Source organism: Dunckerocampus dactyliophorus, chromosome 8 (assembly GCF_027744805.1).
Source record: "Dunckerocampus dactyliophorus isolate RoL2022-P2 chromosome 8, RoL_Ddac_1.1, whole genome shotgun sequence".
NCBI lineage: Eukaryota > Metazoa > Chordata > Actinopteri > Syngnathiformes > Syngnathidae > Dunckerocampus > Dunckerocampus dactyliophorus.
The window spans coordinates 12,102,586-12,123,985 of NC_072826.1; the positions used below are offsets into that span (position 1 = coordinate 12,102,586).

General features: G+C 48.3%; 2 protein-coding genes across 2 annotated transcripts; both read left to right on the top strand.

Annotated features, from left to right (window-relative positions):
- Window positions 1-12,704: 12,704 nt before the first annotated feature.
- Window positions 12,705-13,773, top strand: LOC129186302 (olfactory receptor class A-like protein 1). The gene has a single exon (XM_054784419.1). It carries the CDS (start codon window positions 12,705-12,707, stop codon window positions 13,647-13,649), a length of 945 nt encoding a protein of 314 aa, XP_054640394.1. The 3' UTR covers window positions 13,650-13,773.
- Window positions 13,774-19,945: 6,172 nt separating this feature from the next.
- LOC129186300 (olfactory receptor class A-like protein 1) lies at window positions 19,946-20,911 on the top strand. Its single transcript, XM_054784412.1, has one exon. The coding sequence runs from the start codon at window positions 19,967-19,969 to the stop codon at window positions 20,909-20,911; it is 945 nt and encodes a 314-aa protein (XP_054640387.1). The 5' UTR covers window positions 19,946-19,966.
- The last annotated feature ends 489 nt before the right edge of the window (window positions 20,912-21,400 follow it).

The following is a 21,400-nucleotide window of genomic DNA, read 5'->3' on the forward strand; positions in this document are numbered from 1 at the left end:
GGAGGTGGGCCAAACACCCCAAACATTCATCGGGGGTCCCGGCGGGACCCAAAGATGCCAAAAAACCCAACTTTTCCGAGGGGTCGATTTTCACCCGTTTCGACAGTGCCGGCACTGTCGCGAAATCGCATTTTTTTCAAGTTGCTGAAACGACACTTTTCCGCCCCGGGAGGTGGGCCAAACACCCCAAACATTCATCGGGGGTCCCGGCGGGACCCAAAGATGGCAAAAAACCCAACTTTTCCGAGGGGTCGATTTTCACCCGTTTCGACACTGTCGCGAAATCGCATTTTTTTCAAGTTGCTGAAACGACACTTTTCCGCCCCGGGAGGTGGGCCAAACACCCCAAACATTCACGGGGGTCCCGGCGGGACCCAAAGATGGCAAAAAACCCAACTTTTCCGAGGGGTCGATTTTCACCCGTTTCGACAGTGCAGGCACTGTCGCGAAATCGCATTTTTTTCAAGTTGCTGAAACGACACTTTTCCGCCCCGGGAGGTGGGCCAAACACCCCAAACATTCATCGGGGGTTCCGGCGGGACCCAAAGATGGCAAAAAACCCAACTTTTCCGAGGGGTCGATTTTCACCCGTTTCGACAGTGCCGGCACTGTCGCGAAATCGCAATTTTTTCAAGTTGCTGAAACGACACTTTTCCGCCCCAGGAGGTGGGCCAAACACCCCAAACATTCATCGGGGGTCCCGGCGGGACCCAAAGATGGCAAAAAACCCAACTTTTCCGAGGGGTCGATTTTCACCCGTTTCGACAGTGCCGGCACTGTCGCGAAATCGCATTTTTTTCAAGTTGCTGAAAGGACACTTTTCCGCCCCGGGAGGTGGGCCAAACACCCCAAACATTCATCGGGGGTCCCGGCGGGACCCAAAGATGGCAAAAAACCCAACTTTTCCGAGGGGTCGATTTTCACCCGTTTCGACAGTGCAGGCACTGTCGCGAAATCGCATTTTTTTCAAGTTGCTGAAACGACACTTTTCCGCCCCGGGAGGTGGGCCAAACACCCCAAACATTCATCGGGGGTCCCGGCGGGACCCAAAGATGGCAAAAAACCCAACTTTTCCGAGGGGTCGATTTTCACCCGTTTCGACACTGTCGCGAAATCGCATTTTTTTCAAGTTGCTGAAACGACACTTTTCCGCCCCGGGAGGTGGGCCAAACACCCCAAACATTCATCGGGGGTCCCGGCGGGACCCAAAGATGGCAAAAAACCCAACTTTTCCGAGGGGTCGATTTTCACCCGTTTCGACAGTGCCGGCACTGTCGCGAAATCGCATTTTTTTCAAGTTGCTGAAACGACACTTTTCCGCCCCGGGAGGTGGGCCAAACACCCCAAACATTCATCGGGGGTCCCGGCGGGACCCAAAGATGGCAAAAAACCCAACTTTTCCGAGGGGTCGATTTTCACCCGTTTCGACAGTGCCGGCACTGTCGCGAAATCGCATTTTTTTCAAGTTGCTGAAAGGACACTTTTCCGCCCCGGGAGGTGGGCCAAACACCCCAAACATTCATCGGGGGTCCCGGCGGGACCCAAAGATGGCAAAAAACCCAACTTTTCCGAGGGGTCGATTTTCACCCGTTTCGACAGTGCCGGCACTGTCGCGAAATCGCATTTTTTTCAAGTTGCTGAAACGACACTTTTCCGCCCCGGGAGGTGGGCCAAACACCCCAAACATTCATCGGGGGTCCCGGCGGGACCCAAAGATGGCAAAAAACCCAACTTTTCCAAGGGGTCGATTTTCACCCGTTTCGACAGTGCCGGCACTGTCGCGAAATCGCATTTTTTTCAAGTTGCTGAAAGGACACTTTTCCGCCCCGGGAGGTGGGCCAAACACCCTAAACATTCATCGGGGGTCCCGGCGGGACCCAAAGATGGCAAAAAACCCAACTTTTCTGAGGGGTCGATTTTCACCCGTTTCGACAGTGCCGGCACTGTCGCGAAATCGCATTTTTTTCAAGTTGCTGAAAGGACACTTTTCCGCCCCGGGAGGTGGGCCAAACACCCCAAACATTCATCGGGGGTCCCGGCGGGACCCAAAGATGCCAAAAAACCCAACTTTTCCGAGGGGTCGATTTTCACCCGTTTCGACAGTGCCGGCACTGTCGCGAAATCGCATTTTTTTCAAGTTTCTGAAACGACACTTTTCCGCCCCGGGAGGTGGGCCAAACACCCCAAACATTCATCGGGGGTCCCGGCGGGACCCAAAGATGGCAAAAAACCCAACTTTTCCGAGGGGTCGATTTTCACCCGTTTCGACACTGTCGCGAAATCGCATTTTTTTCAAGTTGCTGAAACGACACTTTTCCGCCCCGGGAGGTGGGCCAAACACCCCAAACATTCATCGGGGGTCCCGGCGGGACCCAAAGATGGCAAAAAACCCAACTTTTCCGAGGGGTCGATTTTCACCCGTTTCGACAGTGCCGGCACTGTCGCGAAATCGCATTTTTTTCAAGTTGCTGAAACGACACTTTTCCGCCCCGGGAGGTGGGCCAAACACCCCAAACATTCATCGGGGGTCCCGGCGGGACCCAAAGATGGCAAAAAACCCAACTTTTCCGAGGGGTCGATTTTCACCCGTTTCGACACTGTCGCGAAATCGCATTTTTTTCAAGTTGCTGAAACGACACTTTTCCGCCCCGGGAGGTGGGCCAAACACCCCAAACATTCACGGGGGTCCCGGCGGGACCCAAAGATGGCAAAAAACCCAACTTTTCCGAGGGGTCGATTTTCACCCGTTTCGACAGTGCAGGCACTGTCGCGAAATCGCATTTTTTTCAAGTTGCTGAAACGACACTTTTCCGCCCCGGGAGGTGGGCCAAACACCCCAAACATTCATCGGGGGTTCCGGCGGGACCCAAAGATGGCAAAAAACCCAACTTTTCCGAGGGGTCGATTTTCACCCGTTTCGACAGTGCCGGCACTGTCGCGAAATCGCAATTTTTTCAAGTTGCTGAAACGACACTTTTCCGCCCCAGGAGGTGGGCCAAACACCCCAAACATTCATCGGGGGTCCCGGCGGGACCCAAAGATGGCAAAAAACCCAACTTTTCCGAGGGGTCGATTTTCACCCGTTTCGACAGTGCCGGCACTGTCGCGAAATCGCATTTTTTTCAAGTTGCTGAAAGGACACTTTTCCGCCCCGGGAGGTGGGCCAAACACCCCAAACATTCATCGGGGGTCCCGGCGGGACCCAAAGATTGCAAAAAACCCAACTTTTCCGAGGGGTCGATTTTCACCCGTTTCGACAGTGCAGGCACTGTCGCGAAATCGCATTTTTTTCAAGTTGCTGAAACGACACTTTTCCGCCCCGGGAGGTGGGCCAAACACCCCAAACATTCATCGGGGGTCCCGGCGGGACCCAAAGATGGCAAAAAACCCAACTTTTCCGAGGGGTCGATTTTCACCCGTTTCGACACTGTCGCGAAATCGCATTTTTTTCAAGTTGCTGAAACGACACTTTTCCGCCCCGGGAGGTGGGCCAAACACCCCAAACATTCATCGGGGGTCCCGGCGGGACCCAAAGATGGCAAAAAACCCAACTTTTCCGAGGGGTCGATTTTCACCCGTTTCGACAGTGCAGGCACTGTCGCGAAATCGCATTTTTTTCAAGTTGCTGAAACGACACTTTTCCGCCCCGGGAGGTGGGCCAAACACCCCAAACATTCATCGGGGGTCCCGGCGGGACCCAAAGATGGCAAAAAACCCAACTTTTCCGAGGGGTCGATTTTCACCCGTTTCGACAGTGCCGGCACTGTCGCGAAATCGCATTTTTTTCAAGTTGCTGAAAGGACACTTTTCCGCCCCGGGAGGTGGGCCAAACACCCCAAACATTCATCGGGGGTCCCGGCGGGACCCAAAGATGGCAAAAAACCCAACTTTTCCGAGGGGTCGATTTTCACCCGTTTCGACAGTGCCGGCACTGTCGCGAAATCGCATTTTTTTCAAGTTGCTGAAACGACACTTTTCCGCCCCGGGAGGTGGGCCAAACACCCCAAACATTCATCGGGGGTCCCGGCGGGACCCAAAGATGGCAAAAAACCCAACTTTTCCAAGGGGTCGATTTTCACCCGTTTCGACAGTGCCGGCACTGTCGCGAAATCGCATTTTTTTCAAGTTGCTGAAAGGACACTTTTCCGCCCCGGGAGGTGGGCCAAACACCCCAAACATTCATCGGGGGTCCCGGCAGGACCCAAAGATGGCAAAAAACCCAACTTTTCTGAGGGGTCGATTTTCACCCGTTTCGACAGTGCCGGCACTGTCGCGAAATCGCATTTTTTTCAAGTTGCTGAAAGGACACTTTTCCGCCCCGGGAGGTGGGCCAAACACCCCAAACATTCATCGGGGGTCCCGGCGGGACCCAAAGATGGCAAAAATCCCAACTTTTCCGAGGGGTCGATTTTCACCCGTTTCGACAGTGCCGGCACTGTCGCGAAATCGCATTTTTTTCAAGTTGCTGAAAGGACACTTTTCCGCCCCGGGAGGTGGGCCAAACACCCCAAACATTCATCGGGGGTCCCGGCAGGACCCAAAGATGGCAAAAAACCCAACTTTTCCGAGGGGTCGATTTTCACCCGTTTCGACACTGTCGCGAAATCGCATTTTTTTCAAGTTGCTGAAACGACACTTTTCCGCCCCGGGAGGTGGGCCAAACACCCCAAACATTCATCGGGGGTCCCGGCGGGACCCAAAGATGGCAAAAAACCCAACTTTTCCGAGGGGTCGATTTTCACCCGTTTCGACAGTGCAGGCACTGTCGCGAAATCGCATTTTTTTCAAGTTGCTGAAACGACACTTTTCCGCCCCGGGAGGTGGGCCAAACACCCCAAACATTCATCGGGGGTCCCGGCGGGACCCAAAGATGCCAAAAAACCCAACTTTTCCGAGGGGTCGATTTTCACCCGTTTCGACAGTGCCGGCACTGTCGCGAAATCGCATTTTTTTCAAGTTGCTGAAACGACACTTTTCCGCCCCGGGAGGTGGGCCAAACACCCCAAACATTCATCGGGGGTCCCGGCGGGACCCAAAGATGGCAAAAAACCCAACTTTTCCAAGGGGTCGATTTTCACCCGTTTCGACAGTGCCGGCACTGTCGCGAAATCGCATTTTTTTCAAGTTGCTGAAAGGACACTTTTCCGCCCCGGGAGGTGGGCCAAACACCCCAAACATTCATCGGGGGTCCCGGCAGGACCCAAAGATGGCAAAAAACCCAACTTTTCCGAGGGGTCGATTTTCACCCGTTTCGACAGTGCCGGCACTGTCGCGAAATCGCATTTTTTTCAAGTTGCTGAAAGGACACTTTTCCGCCCCGGGAGGTGGGCCAAACACCCCAAACATTCATCGGGGGTCCCGGCGGGACCCAAAGATGGCAAAAAACCCAACTTTTCCGAGGGGTCGATTTTCACCCGTTTCGACAGTGCCGGCACTGTCGCGAAATCGCATTTTTTTCAAGTTGCTGAAAGGACACTTTTCCGCCCCGGGAGGTGGGCCAAACACCCCAAACATTCATCGGGGGTCCCGGCAGGAACCAAAGATTGCAAAAAACCCAACTTTTCCGAGGGGTCGATTTTCACCCGTTTCGACAGTGCCGGCACTGTCGCGAAATCGCATTTTTTTCAAGTTGCTGAAACGACACTTTTCCGCCCCGGGAGGTGGGCCAAACACCCCAAACATTCATCGGGGGTCCCGGCGGGACCCAAAGATGGCAAAAAACCCAACTTTTCCGAGGGGTCGATTTTCACCCGTTTCGACAGTGCCGGCACTGTCGCGAAATCGCATTTTTTTCAAGTTGCTGAAAGGACACTTTTCCGCCCCGGGAGGTGGGCCAAACACCCCAAACATTCATCGGGGGTCCTGGCGGGACCCAAAGATGCCAAAAAACCCAACTTTTCCGAGGGGTCGATTTTCACCCGTTTCGACAGTGCCGGCACTGTCGCGAAATCGCATTTTTTTCAAGTTGCTGAAACGACACTTTTCCGCCCCGGGAGGTGGGCCAAACACCCCAAACATTCATCGGGGGTCCCGGCGGGACCCAAAGATGGCAAAAAACCCAACTTTTCCGAGGGGTCGATTTTCACCCGTTTCGACAGTGCCGGCACTGTCGCGAAATCGCATTTTTTTCAAGTTGCTGAAACGACACTTTTCCGCCCCGGGAGGTGGGCCAAACACCCCAAACATTCATCGGGGGTCCCGGCGGGACCCAAAGATGGCAAAAAACCCAACTTTTCCGAGGGGTCGATTTTCACCCGTTTCGACAGTGCCGGCACTGTCGCGAAATCGCATTTTTTTCAAGTTGCTGAAAGGACACTTTTCCGCCCCGGGAGGTGGGCCAAACACCCCAAACATTCATCGGGGGTCCCGGCAGGACCCAAAGATGGCAAAAAACCCAACTTTTCCGAGGGGTCGATTTTCACCCGTTTCGACAGTGCCGGCACTGTCGCGAAATCGCATTTTTTTCAAGTTGCTGAAAGGACACTTTTCCGCCCCGGGAGGTGGGCCAAACACCCCAAACATTCATCGGGGGTCCCGGCGGGACCCAAAGATGGCAAAAAACCCAACTTTTCCAAGGGGTCGATTTTCACCCGTTTCGACAGTGCCGGCACTGTCGCGAAATCGCATTTTTTTCAAGTTGCTGAAAGGACACTTTTCCGCCCCGGGAGGTGGGCCAAACACCCCAAACATTCATCGGGGGTCCCGGCAGGACCCAAAGATGGCAAAAAACCCAACTTTTCTGAGGGGTCGATTTTCACCCGTTTCGACAGTGCCGGCACTGTCGCGAAATCGCATTTTTTTCAAGTTGCTGAAAGGACACTTTTCCGCCCCGGGAGGTGGGCCAAACACCCCAAACATTCATCGGGGGTCCCGGCGGGACCCAAAGATGGCAAAAATCCCAACTTTTCCGAGGGGTCGATTTTCACCCGTTTCGACAGTGCCAGCACTGTCGCGAAATCGCATTTTTTTCAAGTTGCTGAAAGGACACTTTTCCGCCCCGGGAGGTGGGCCAAACACCCCAAACATTCATCGGGGGTCCCGGCAGGACCCAAAGATGGCAAAAAACCCAACTTTTCCGAGGGGTCGATTTTCACCCGTTTCGACACTGTCGCGAAATCGCATTTTTTTCAAGTTGCTGAAACGACACTTTTCCGCCCCGGGAGGTGGGCCAAACACCCCAAACATTCATCGGGGGTCCCGGCGGGACCCAAAGATGGCAAAAAACCCAACTTTTCCGAGGGGTCGATTTTCACCCGTTTCGACAGTGCAGGCACTGTCGCGAAATCGCATTTTTTTCAAGTTGCTGAAACAACACTTTTCCGCCCCGGGAGGTGGGCCAAACACCCCAAACATTCATCGGGGGTCCCGGCGGGACCCAAAGATGCCAAAAAACCCAACTTTTCCGAGGGGTCGATTTTCACCCGTTTCGACAGTGCCGGCACTGTCGCGAAATCGCATTTTTTTCAAGTTGCTGAAACGACACTTTTCCGCCCCGGGAGGTGGGCCAAACACCCCAAACATTCATCGGGGGTCCCGGCGGGACCCAAAGATGGCAAAAAACCCAACTTTTCCAAGGGGTCGATTTTCACCCGTTTCGACAGTGCCGGCACTGTCGCGAAATCGCATTTTTTTCAAGTTGCTGAAAGGACACTTTTCCGCCCCGGGAGGTGGGCCAAACACCCCAAACATTCATCGGGGGTCCCGGCAGGACCCAAAGATGGCAAAAAACCCAACTTTTCCGAGGGGTCGATTTTCACCCGTTTCGACAGTGCCGGCACTGTCGCGAAATCGCATTTTTTTCAAGTTGCTGAAAGGACACTTTTCCGCCCCGGGAGGTGGGCCAAACACCCCAAACATTCATCGGGGGTCCCGGCGGGACCCAAAGATGGCAAAAAACCCAACTTTTCCGAGGGGTCGATTTTCACCCGTTTCGACAGTGCCGGCACTGTCGCGAAATCGCATTTTTTTCAAGTTGCTGAAAGGACACTTTTCCGCCCCGGGAGGTGGGCCAAACACCCCAAACATTCATCGGGGGTCCCGGCAGGAACCAAAGATTGCAAAAAACCCAACTTTTCCGAGGGGTCGATTTTCACCCGTTTCGACAGTGCCGGCACTGTCGCGAAATCGCATTTTTTTCAAGTTGCTGAAACGACACTTTTCCGCCCCGGGAGGTGGGCCAAACACCCCAAACATTCATCGGGGGTCCCGGCGGGACCCAAAGATGGCAAAAAACCCAACTTTTCCGAGGGGTCGATTTTCACCCGTTTCGACAGTGCCGGCACTGTCGCGAAATCGCATTTTTTTCAAGTTGCTGAAAGGACACTTTTCCGCCCCGGGAGGTGGGCCAAACACCCCAAACATTCATCGGGGGTCCTGGCGGGACCCAAAGATGCCAAAAAACCCAACTTTTCCGAGGGGTCGATTTTCACCCGTTTCGACAGTGCCGGCACTGTCGCGAAATCGCATTTTTTTCAAGTTGCTGAAACGACACTTTTCCGCCCCGGGAGGTGGGCCAAACACCCCAAACATTCATCGGGGGTCCCGGCGGGACCCAAAGATGGCAAAAAACCCAACTTTTCCGAGGGGTCGATTTTCACCCGTTTCGACAGTGCCGGCACTGTCGCGAAATCGCATTTTTTTCAAGTTGCTGAAACGACACTTTTCCGCCCCGGGAGGTGGGCCAAACACCCCAAACATTCATCGGGGGTCCCGGCGGGACCCAAAGATGGCAAAAAACCCAACTTTTCCGAGGGGTCGATTTTCACCCGTTTCGACAGTGCCGGCACTGTCGCGAAATCGCATTTTTTTCAAGTTGCTGAAAGGACACTTTTCCGCCCCGGGAGGTGGGCCAAACACCCCAAACATTCATCGGGGGTCCCGGCAGGACCCAAAGATGGCAAAAAACCCAACTTTTCCGAGGGGTCGATTTTCACCCGTTTCGACAGTGCCGGCACTGTCGCGAAATCGCATTTTTTTCAAGTTGCTGAAAGGACACTTTTCCGCCCCGGGAGGTGGGCCAAACACCCCAAACATTCATCGGGGGTCCCGGCGGGACCCAAAGATGGCAAAAAACCCAACTTTTCCGAGGGGTCGATTTTCACCCGTTTTGACAGTGCCGGCACTGTCGCGAAATCGCATTTTTTTCAAGTTGCTGAAAGGACACTTTTCCGCCCCGGGAGGTGGGCCAAACACCCCAAACATTCATCGGGGGTCCCGGTGGGACCCAAAGATGGCAAAAAAAACAACTTTTCCGAGGGGTCGATTTTCACCCGTTTCGACAGTGCCGGCACTGTCGCGAAATCGCATTTTTTTCAAGTTGCTGAAACGACACTTTTCCGCCCCGGGAGGTGGGCCAAACACCCCAAAAATTCATCGGGGGTCCCGGCGGGACCCAAAGATGGCAAAAAACCCAACTTTTCCGAGGGGTCGATTTTCTCCCGTTTCGACACTGTCGCGAAATCGCATTTTTTTCAAGTTGCTGAAACGACACTTTTCCGCCCCGGGAGGTGGGCCAAACACCCCAAACATTCATCGGGGGTCCCGGCGGGACCCAAACATGGCAAAAAACCCAACTTTTCCGAGGGGTCGATTTTCACCCGTTTCGACAGTGCCGGCACTGTCGCGAAATCGCATTTTTTTCAAGTTGCTGAAACGACACTTTTCCGCCCCGGGAGGTGGGCCAAACACCCCAAACATTCATCGGGGGTCCCGGCGGGACCCAAAGATGGCAAAAAACCCAACTTTTCCGAGGGGTCGATTTTCACCCGTTTTGACAGTGCCGGCACTGTCGCGAAATCGCATTTTTTTCAAGTTGCTGAAAGGACACTTTTCCGCCCCGGGAGGTGGGCCAAACACCCCAAACATTCATCGGGGGTCCCGGTGGGACCCAAAGATGGCAAAAAAAACAACTTTTCCGAGGGGTCGATTTTCACCCGTTTCGACAGTGCCGGCACTGTCGCGAAATCGCATTTTTTTCAAGTTGCTGAAACGACACTTTTCCGCCCCGGGAGGTGGGCCAAACACCCCAAAAATTCATCGGGGGTCCCGGCGGGACCCAAAGATGGCAAAAAACCCAACTTTTCCGAGGGGTCGATTTTCACCCGTTTCGACACTGTCGCGAAATCGCATTTTTTTCAAGTTGCTGAAACGACACTTTTCCGCCCCGGGAGGTGGGCCAAACACCCCAAACATTCATCGGGGGTCCCGGCGGGACCCAAACATGGCAAAAAACCCAACTTTTCCGAGGGGTCGATTTTCACCCGTTTCGACAGTGCCGGCACTGTCGCGAAATCGCATTTTTTTCAAGTTGCTGAAACGACACTTTTCCGCCCCGGGAGGTGGGCCAAACACCCCAAACATTCATCAGGGGTCCCGGCGGGACCCAAACATGGCAAAAAACCCAACTTTTCCGAGGGGTCGATTTTCACCCGTTTCGACAGGCACTGTCGCGAAATCGCATTTTTTTCAAGTTGCTGAAACGACACTTTTCCGCCCCGGGAGGTGGGCCAAACACCCCAAACATTCATCGGGGGTCCCGGCGGGACCCAAAGATGGCAAAAAACCCAACTTTTCCGAGGGGTCGATTTTCACCCGTTTCGACAGGCACTGTCGCGAAATCGCATTTTTTTCAAGTTGCTGAAACGACACTTTTCCGCCCCGGGAGGTGGGCCAAACACCCCAAACATTCATCGGGGGTCCCGGCGGGACCCAAAGATGGCAAAAAACCCAACTTTTCCGAGGGGTCGATTTTCACCCGTTTCGACAGTGCCGGCACTGTCGCGAAATCGCATTTTTTTCAAGTTGCTGAAACGACACTTTTCCGCCCCGGGAGGTGGGCCAAACACCCCAAACATTCATCGGGGGTCCCGGCGGGACCCAAAGATGGCAAAAAACCCAACTTTTCCGAGGGGTCGATTTTCACCCGTTTCGACAGGCACTGTCGCGAAATCGCATTTTTTTCAAGTTGCTGAAACGACACTTTTCCGCCCCGGGAGGTGGGCCAAACACCCCAAACATTCATCGGGGGTCCCGGCGGGACCCAAAGATGGCAAAAAACCCAACTTTTCCGAGGGGTCGATTTTCACCCATTTCGACAGTGCCGGCACTGTCGCGAAATCGCATTTTTTTCAAGTTGTTGAAAGGACACTTTTCCGCCCCGGGAGGTGGGCCAAACACCCCAAACATTCATCGGGGGTCCCGGCGCGACCCAAAGATGCCAAAAAACCCAACTTTTCCGAGGGGTCGATTTTCACCCGTTTCGACAGTGCCGGCACTGTCGCGAAATCGCATTTTTTTCAAGTTGCTGAAACGACACTTTTCCGCCCCGGGAGGTGGGCCAAACCCCCCAAACATTCATCGGGGGTCCCAGCAGGACCCAAAGATGGCAAAAAACCCAACTTTTCCGAGTGGTCGATTTTCACCCGTTTCGACAGTGCCGGCACTGTCTCGAAATCCCATTTTTTCAAGTTGCTGAAACCACACTTTTCCGCCCCGGGAGGTGGGCCAAACACCCCAAACATTCATCGGGGGTCCCGGCGGGACCCAAAGATGCCAAAAAACCCAACTTTTCCGAGGGGTCGATTTTCACCCGTTTCGACAGTGCCGGCACTGTCGCGAAATCGCATTTTTTTCAAGTTGCTGAAATGACACTTTTCCGCCTTGGGAGGTGGGCCAAACACCCCAAACATTCATCGGGGGTCCCGGCAGGACCCAAAGATGGCAAAAAACCCAACTTTTCCGAGGGGTCGAATTTCACCCGTTTCGACAATTTCAATTTGCTGAAACTACACTTTTCCGACCCGGCAGGTGGGCCAAACCCCACAAACATTCATCGGGGGTCCCGGAAGGACCCAAAGATGGCAAAAAACCCAACTTTTCCGAGGGGTCGATTTTCATCCGTTTCGACAGTGTCGGTCGGCACTGTCGCGAAATCACATTTTTTCAAGTTGTTGAAATGACACTTTTCCAGCCCGGGAGGTGGGCCAAACCCCCCAAACATTCATCGGGGGTCAGAAGCAACTGCGGGTTCAGTAAATTGACAAAGGATACTTCCACAAGAGAATTGGGGTGACTGAGGATTCAACCAGCCACCATCGTTTTGTGAGACCTGAGCCATGCCGCCAGCCACACGTATAATCTCTTTCATGATTAATTCATCAGTGATGCTTTTCTGGTTGGCTTTTTGTTTTACATCCAAAAAATATGGTGCAGATAGTCAGAAGCAAACAATTGGCCATCCACACACTTAAAAGGAGTGCCTTCTTTCAGCAGCTAAAATTACCCCTGTAATTATCTTGAAAATCCTCCTCCAATGCTTTATCTAGTCCTGTTTGCTCTCATTTTGAAAAAGACTTGGATGAAAATTGTGATAAAAACAAGAGATCATTTATATTCCCTGAGCCACTTGTGTCGACCTGCATGTTCCCCCTGAGACGATTCCATTCCTACTGTTTTTTGTATTTTGTTATTGTTTTCAATTTGAACAAACTCCGGCCAAATTAAATCTCCAAGGACACTGGAGACTGAATGGAGTCTTGAGAGCTTTTAATAGTTAACACACACTGTTGGTACCAGTCGCTTTCTCAGATGAGATTGCTTTCGGTATACCGGTAGATATACAGTAGGTGAGGTTCTTGCGTCATATTGCTAACAGTTGTGCTTCTGTGTCTCCTCTGCACAACAAGGCTGGTCCAGGCATCGGTGGCATGGACCTGTGTGTGACCATCAAAGGCGTCTCCTTCCTCTTGCAAACAGGTATGGGCATCTTGGGGAACATAGTGGTTCTGCTGGCTTACGGCCACATCATCTTCACCGAGCCCAAGCTGCTTCCTGTGGACATGATCCTGTGCCATCTAGCCCTTGCCAACCTCATGCTGATGCTGACCCGTGGTGTGCCACAGACCATCACGGTGTTCGGCCACACCAACCTGTTCAACGACCCGGGCTGCAAGGTGATCATTTTCAGCTATCGCATCAGTCGGGCGTTGTCAGTGTGCATTACCTGCATGCTGAGTGTGTTCCAGGCGGTAACCGTCGCCCCCGCTGGGTCACACTTGTCCAGGCTGAAGCTTTCCCTTCACTCCCTGGTACTTCCCACCTTTGCTGGACTCTGGTTGCTCAACTCGGCCATATACTTTCAAACTTTTTTTCATGCGAAGGCCCCACGTAATGGCACCATCCCCGCCTTCACCATCAATGTGGGCTTCTGCCACGTGGACTTCAGAAACAGCCTGACCTACATCATAAAAGGAGTATTAGCCTCTGGAAGGGATTTTTCCTTTGTGGCCCTGATGGTGGCCTCCAGCGTTTACATGCTCCTGCTGCTCCATCGCCACAGTCGCCAGATGAAAGCAATCCGTCGTTCCCAAGGCAGTGGGGCGAAAACCAGAGCAGCCAAGACTGTGGTTACCCTGGTGGTCCTGTATGTCTTCTTCTTTGGTATCGATAATGTGATCTGGATCTACATGCTGACTGAAACCAAGGTACCCCCGGTGGTGGCTGACATGAGAGTGTTCTTCTCCTCCTGCTATGCTTCCCTCAGCCCGTACTTCATCATCTCCTCCAACAAGAAGGTCAAAGCCAAAATCATATGTGTGGCCGAGCAAGACCAACCAGCATCAATGGACACTCAGGCGTCACATGATAAATGACTTTCTTTTTCTTGACGCTTTTAAATGTCCACCTCCTACCACTGAGCTTTACTGTCTCATAGATAACCAAATCACAAGTAGCTATCTTTCCAAAATGTACACTTTGAGTTATTGTTTTTATTCTAATATGTGAATTTTTGGTGGTACAGTACAAGCAACTGTATTTTTCTGTCTGACTAACTGTTGAACATGCAATGACAATAAACCACTTAAATGTAAGCAAGAAAAATGCTAAAAGGAAACTACCGTTGTCAAATGTGTGGATACAAATATATAGATGTTTTAAAGTGTCGCTGGTGTTGTGTCAAATGCTAGCTACACTAAATGTGTTTGAAGCTAGTGGCTTGCAGCATACAGTCGATAAAACCTTAGACTTTGATCATTTTGAAGATATACATATACTGTAGATTCATGATGTCCCTTGTGTTTTTGCGACTATTATAACATCCTGCTTCAGAGCACACTGAATCACAAGAAAGTGTCAAAAGACTGTAAGATGTTGTGTTAAAGAGGTATTTGCAAAATATTGTGTTTACTCAAAATTATCCAGTAAGTTTAGGGATATGCACAATTTTGAAATGTCACTTTTTCTATTTTAGGTTGCCTTAAAAAGTTTGTCACTTCCCCAATAATTATTTTTTCAAGGAATAAAGTTCTGGCATGCACTTAACACAAACCAGCAATGAAAGGAAAGCCACGAAATAAATAATAATACAAGTTGTTGTTACTTGATGAAAATGCTGGCAGGTGGTCATTAGCACCCAGGTGGAAACTGCATGTCTTTGCTTGTCTGTAGGCTTGCTTTATCAAATAGTCCAGAAGTTCAGTATCAGTGTTGTTCTGCTCCTGCTGACATTTGGCCTCTACCTGCTTGCTCAGCAGACAGATAACAGGTTCTCAATAAAGACTCCAGTAAAGAGTAAAAAACTCAACATACATAAGTTAAGCATGTGAATTACAACTTACATAAATCAACAATTAATTTCTCTTTGACATTCAATGTAAATGAAATGCATTTAAACAAATGAGCTAGACCGTTACTAATTTCGACTGGAAATCCCACATACACGCTACTAGCAATTTACATGATGATTTCGAACACCTCCGAATATGACAGCTAAGTAGACATTTGGTTTGGTTTGGTTTAATTTTATATGAACATGCATGAAGGTTACAATGGAAAACATCTCATGAATCATTTCACAGTTCCACATGTCCACAAGGAGTAGTTACACTGAAAACGCCACTTTATTACACTGATAATAATCAGTGTAATAATAAATAATGAAAAATAAAAACAAGCATGACAGAACAATACGTATAATAATCAAGACTCTTCTGTCTTATATTTAGCAAACATCAACTTCTTGTATTGTTTTTTGACTTTGCTCACCTCGGTACATCGTTTGAGTTCCTTACTCAATCCGTTCCATAATTTAATTCCGCATACTGAAATACTGTCGGATTTCAGCGTTGTTCTCACAAATATACGTGTTTTAAGTTTAATTTTCCTCTAAGATCATATTTATCCTCTTTCATAGAGAAAGACTGTATGACGTTTTTGGGTAACAAGTTATTGTTAACTTTATGCATTATTTTAGCAGTTTGAAAATTTACTAAACCAGCAAATTTTAATATCTGTGATTTTAAAAATAAAGGTTTTGTATATTCTCTATAGGTGGCATTATGAATTTTCCTCACCGATCTTTTTTGCAGTACATTGAATGAGTGAAGATTACTTTTATAATTATTGCCCCATATTTCCACACAATAAATTAGATACCAAATACAAAAGAACAGGAAGGAGTGTGGAGTAATTTTTGATCAAGAACAAATTTTGCTTTTTTCATTATTAAAGTATTTCTTACCATCACTATTTTTGATATGAGACTTCCAACTCATTTTTCGTCTATTATGATCGGCAAAAATGTATTTTCTTTCACTCTTTCAATATCCGCTCCGTCTGTTTGCATTTGATCGTACGTATCGTTTCTGCTATTTCCAAATAGCATTATTTTACTTTTACTTAAGTTCAAGGATAGTCTGTTTCTATCAAACTATGACTTTAATATGGCCATTTCATCCTTTACCTTTTTAATTAGTTATTGTGTGCTTTCCCCAGAACAAAAGGCAGTGGTATCATCCAACTTTAAGTCCTTTGTCACTTTACAAATGTCGTTGATATACAAACTGAACAGTTTTGGTCCCAATAATAACCCCTGGGGTACTCCAGACGTGATATTTAAACTCGCAGAATTATATTCTCCTAGCTTTACGAATTGCTTCCTCTTTGCTAGGTAACTTTTGACCCAATTCAAAACGAATCCTCTAATTCCGTACCTTTCTAATTTTGTTGTTAAAATATTATGATTAATTGTATCAAAGGCTTTTGTAAGATCCATAAATACTGCAACTGCACACTTTCTTAAAGTAAATGTATATTCCACTTCAACAGATGATGCATAACAAGCAGAACATACTTTCAAGGGTGGGGCGCTGTGCATTTGGTACCTGGGCCTTCAGTGGGCTGGCCTGAATGACAGAAGTTCGAAGTCTACTCAAATATTTCTTATAATTTCAACACATTTAAATACAATTTAAATACATACAACACATTCAATACGTACTGTACATAGAAAATAGTTGTATTACAAAATACTATCTATAACCAAAGACACAACTTCCAAAGGAAGAATGTTTAAAAACTATCACAAAAATGTTTCCACAAAAGGAACAACACAGGAACCTGAGATCAAAAGCTTGTTAAGCTTTGAAATGTAACCAATATTTTTGGGAAAAATGTGCCATCTAAAGTGATAAGAACTTGGGAATTGCTGCTGGCGTTGTGCATGACGTCCCCAATTTTACAAGACTTCAACTCGGCAAGTATCAGAGGATTGCACCGTGCATGTGTTTTGGTTTTTCTTTGGCTTTTTGCGTCTTTTTGGCAACACTAATTCAAAAAGCTGCCTGCATGGCAGTCTCTCGGGGATTATGTCACATGCAGAAGAGTGCCCTAATGTCAGTCAATGTAATGGCCCAATGAACAACAATGAAAACCAGGACATTTTCATCACTTTCTTCTTCATTTTTTTCACATCTGATTGTCCTCACTAATTAAATCCCATTCTGGAGTTATTTAAAAGTGCAGAATGATTTCAATAAATAAGTCTTATGAATGATTTGTTAGCTAAATAGATAAGAAGTAATGCAAACATGTTATTTATGGCTTTTATTTTTTGTCGCCACAGAGGAAGTGACTGTTAAGGTCACTGTAAAACATTCAATTAGCAAGCTTTGATACTGAAAGTCCACTGAGAAGGACATGCTTGAACTTGCCATTTTAATGAGCTCTCTGAACATGTAAACATGTAAAACACACACACACGTGATAATAACACAATAAGCCCCTCCCTAGAGAAAAGATGCTTCATAAAAATAACTGTTTCATCACTAATGATCATCAAAGAACACATGGAAATAACCTTTACTTTACTATTACTTCTAGAATACTTCGAGAATGGGTTAAATACATGTGAACATAAAGCACATTTTTTATTACTAGTTTAACGTGATTGTGTGTTATTAAGATTTGTTACAACTAAGTGAGATTTAAATGAATAATTACAGATTGTCCCTATCTCCCCAATTAGTTGAAACATGTGGTTATTGCTCTAATTGTCTTGCTGCTCTGCGTTACTAAACGTGCTCCCGGGACGTAAAGGGGAAGAATGTGCATGCTAAAACAAAGCAATTGTGCACCTGGAAGCCTCCTGATGCCTCATTCAACAACAAGCACGCATGTTCCAGTGTAACACTTCCAGGAAATGTCATTACCACACTTTAGTAGATTGACACACACACATACTCATTTGTCAAGGGGAACACGTTCAAGATACTCATCCCCCATCTTGTCATAACCTTCAAAATTGAATGCATTATCATGTGGATGTTAGGCTTTCATGGCGCCATCGTTGAGTCTGCTTCTGATAGCGTGGGCAGAAACATGCAGAGAAGTTGCCCTACAAGAGCTAAATTTCTAAGGCTCTGGCAGACTTTCTTCATTGCACAAGAGAGCAAATAGCTGCTCTCATGCTGGGGGGGGTCGTTGCCTTCCTACGCCACCTCTCCTGGTGTACTGGCCTGTCTCTTGGTATGTTCTCAACACTCTCCAGAGTTGAGTTTCAGTTTGGCATGGTTTATGGCCGCAACAGTAGGGATTATTGTTGTGGGATAATTCAAACCTGCAATAAAAGCCTGTTGTTCTGGCAATCATGTCTGGTGATTGTGTGTTTCACCGAACATTACAGTAACATTACTGACACGCAGTGATTGGTGTAGAATACTACATATCATTCACAGCATCTTTGAATGAGTCTTCTGAATGGCTTATATATGTATTTTAGTTGATTTAGCCATTTTTTTTGCTTAAAAATGCTTAATTTAGGCAGGAAATACATGTAAAATTTGTTTCAGTATTTGACTAATAATAGGCCGTATTCAACCACAAAACAGCATGATTTATTAATATATTTTTGAAAACTTGTGCTAGCGTAAAGCCGCAAAATTTTAAGTGGCATTTTAACTTTAAGTTTAGACAAGACACCATAAAATTTGTTACACACCCTCAGGGGACTGACAAGCACTTGTGTGAAATTTTATCAATATTGGCTGATAAACGTCATAAACGTGGAATGAGGTCCCGCCCCAGGTGGAGGAGTTCAAGTATCTCGAGGTCTTGTTCACGATTGAGGGAAGGTTGGAGCGTGTGGTCGATAGGCGGATCGGCGCAGCATCTGCTGTAATGCAGTCCCTGTACCGGACTGTCGTGGTGAAGAGAGAGCTGAGCTGGAAGGCAAAGCTCTCAGTTTACCCATCGATCTATGTTCCCACCCTCACCTATGTTCATGAGCTTTGGGTTGTGACCGAAAGACGAGATCGTGGATACAAGCGGCTGAAATGAGTATCCTCTGTTGGGTAGCTGGACTCACCCTAAAAGATAGGGTGAGGAGCTCAGTCATCCGTGAGGGGCTCCGAGTAGAGCTGCTGCTCCTTCACATCGAGATCAGCCAGTTGAGGTGGCTCGGCCTCCCGGACGCCTCCGTGGTGAGGTGTTCCGGGCATGCCCAGCCGGGAGAAGGCCCCGGGGCAGACCTAGGACACGCTGGAGGGATTATGTCTCACAGCTGGCCTGGGAAGCCCCGGTGGAGCTAGAGGAGGTGGCCTTGGCTTCCCTACTGAGACTGCTGACCCCGTGACCCAGATAAGCAGAGGAAAATGGATTGAACGGATGGATGGATGGATGGATGGATGGATGGATGGATGGATGGATGGATGGATGGATGGATGGATGGATGGATGGATGGATGCATGGATGGATGGATACATGGATGGATGGATGCATGGATGGTTGATAAACGTGGCCGCCATCAAGAAAAACATCTTTGCAGAGGCATGGGTGGGACTTACCAACTACGGTAATTGTCCATAAGTCATCGACCATTTGTCTAATGATGATCAACTTTGGGGATGTCTGTAGTACATGTATGTATTGCACACCGCACGCAACACACGCACACACTCATAGCACTATTTATTCATTTATTTGTATTAATGTCTCTTCTGTTGTTGTTGCTTAATTTGTTGGTATTTATGTTTCTGATGTTCTTATTCATTTTCTTGTGTTTTTCTTTCTTTTTTTGGTAGAATGAACAGAACAAGAATTTCATTGCATAGCAGAACTACCTGTTTTACTGTGCATATGACAATAAAACTCTTGAATCTTGAATCTTGAATTGCATGTATGTAAGCAATGCAAGCATTGCTTACAAAGCAAGAATAGATTTTTTCTGGATTTTTGTGATGAAGTTGTCTGAAGAATAAAATATTAAAAACAGGCTGGACTTTAAATATAATTGGGATTAACAAACAATATCATCATTATTCCGTGAGCCACCTTTGTCGTACCCCCTGAGACCTTTTAAATAATTAATTTCTTAGCTTTAATTCGCTGAATTAATTTCTATAAAGGCACAGCACAAATGTCTCCAAGGAGATGGGAGGCTATAAATGCCATCAAGTGGTCTATTAAAGAGTTTATTAGCAACACAACCAGTGTGCCATCCGCTTCCTCAGGTGAGATTAGCTTTGGTGTTTTTCAGGAGGTTCTTCAATGGTTTGGCTTTTGTTTCATTTTACTTTTTTTTCCCCACAGTGGGACTAGCAATTTGATGTATTCTTTAGTTTCCCGACGATATGGAGTGTGTTTCTAACAGGTGTTGTTCTGTGTCTGCACAACAGGTTTAGGCATCAGTGGCATGGACTTGTGTGTGACCATCAAAGGTGTCTCCTTCCTCTTGCAAACAGGTATGGGCATCTTGGGGAACACCGTGGTTCTGCTGGTTTACGCCCACATCATCTTCACTGAGCCCAAGGTGCTTCCTGTGGACATGATCCTGTGCCATCTGGCCTTTGCTAACCTCTTGATCTTGCTGACCCGCTGCGTGCCCCAGACCATGACAGTGTTTGGCCTCACAAACCTGCTCAACGACCCGGGCTGCAAGGTGGTCATTTACGGCTATCGCATCAGTCGGGCTTTGTCAGTATGGATCACCTGCATGCTGAGTGTGTTCCAGGCGATGACCATTGCCACTGCTGGGCCCCACTTGTCCAGACTGAAGCCAGCCCTTCCCTTTCTGGTCCTCCCCACCTTTGCTGCACTCTGGTTGTTCAACATGGCCATATGCATCGCAGCCCCTTTCTTCTCCATGGCACCACGGAATGGCACCGTCCCCGCCTTCATGCTCAACCTGAGCTTCTGTCATGTGGACTTCAAGGACAACCTGTCCTATGTTATCAATGGGGTCGCTGTCTCTGGAAGGGATTTTGCCTTTGTGGCCCTGATGGTGGCCTCCAGTGGTTACATCCTGCTGCTTCTCCACCACCACAGCCGCCAGGTGAGAGCAATCCGTCGTTCCCAAGGTGGCGGAGCGGAGACTAGAGCAGCCAAGACTGTGGTTACCCTGGTGGTTCTGTATGTCTTCTTCTTTGGGATCAATAACGTGATCTGGATCTACATGCTGACTGAAACCAAGGTACCCCCGGTGGTGGCTGACATGAGAGTGTTCTTCTCCTCCTGCTATGCTTCCCTCAGCCCGTATTTCATCATCTCCTCCAACAAGAAGGTCAAGGCCAAAATCCTGTGTGCGGCCGAGCAAGACCAACCAGCATCAATGGACACTCAGGAGTCACATGATAAATAACTTTATTTTTCTTGACAGTCTATTATCACCTATCAACTCTTCTTTTGGCTCATCTGTCACTTAGCTTCACTGGACATGGAACTTCAGAAGTTCATCAGGAAATATATGTAATAAGGGTGTCCCTTTGTTACTGTAGTTGAAAATGTGGTTTTGTGGTACAAAACAAGCATCACTGATGCATCATTGTTATACATACGCACTGTATAAAATAAACAAGAATGCAGAAAAAGCAACAAAGCAACTCCAATATCTTAATATCATTCATAGAGCTGACAATGAAAAGGTCAGATTGAAATGAAAATAAAAAAATAAACAGCAGATAGGCGCACTCATGTTGTCTTATTCTTATCTCTGATTGGCTATGGTCTTCTCAAATTGGTGCCCTTTTATTGTCTGTCAGGCGATCAATCTCTCCCGCCTCGCGATGTATGTTGATTATACCCAACTACGACTGAAAATATAGTCGAATTTTGTTAAATTAGTTCATAG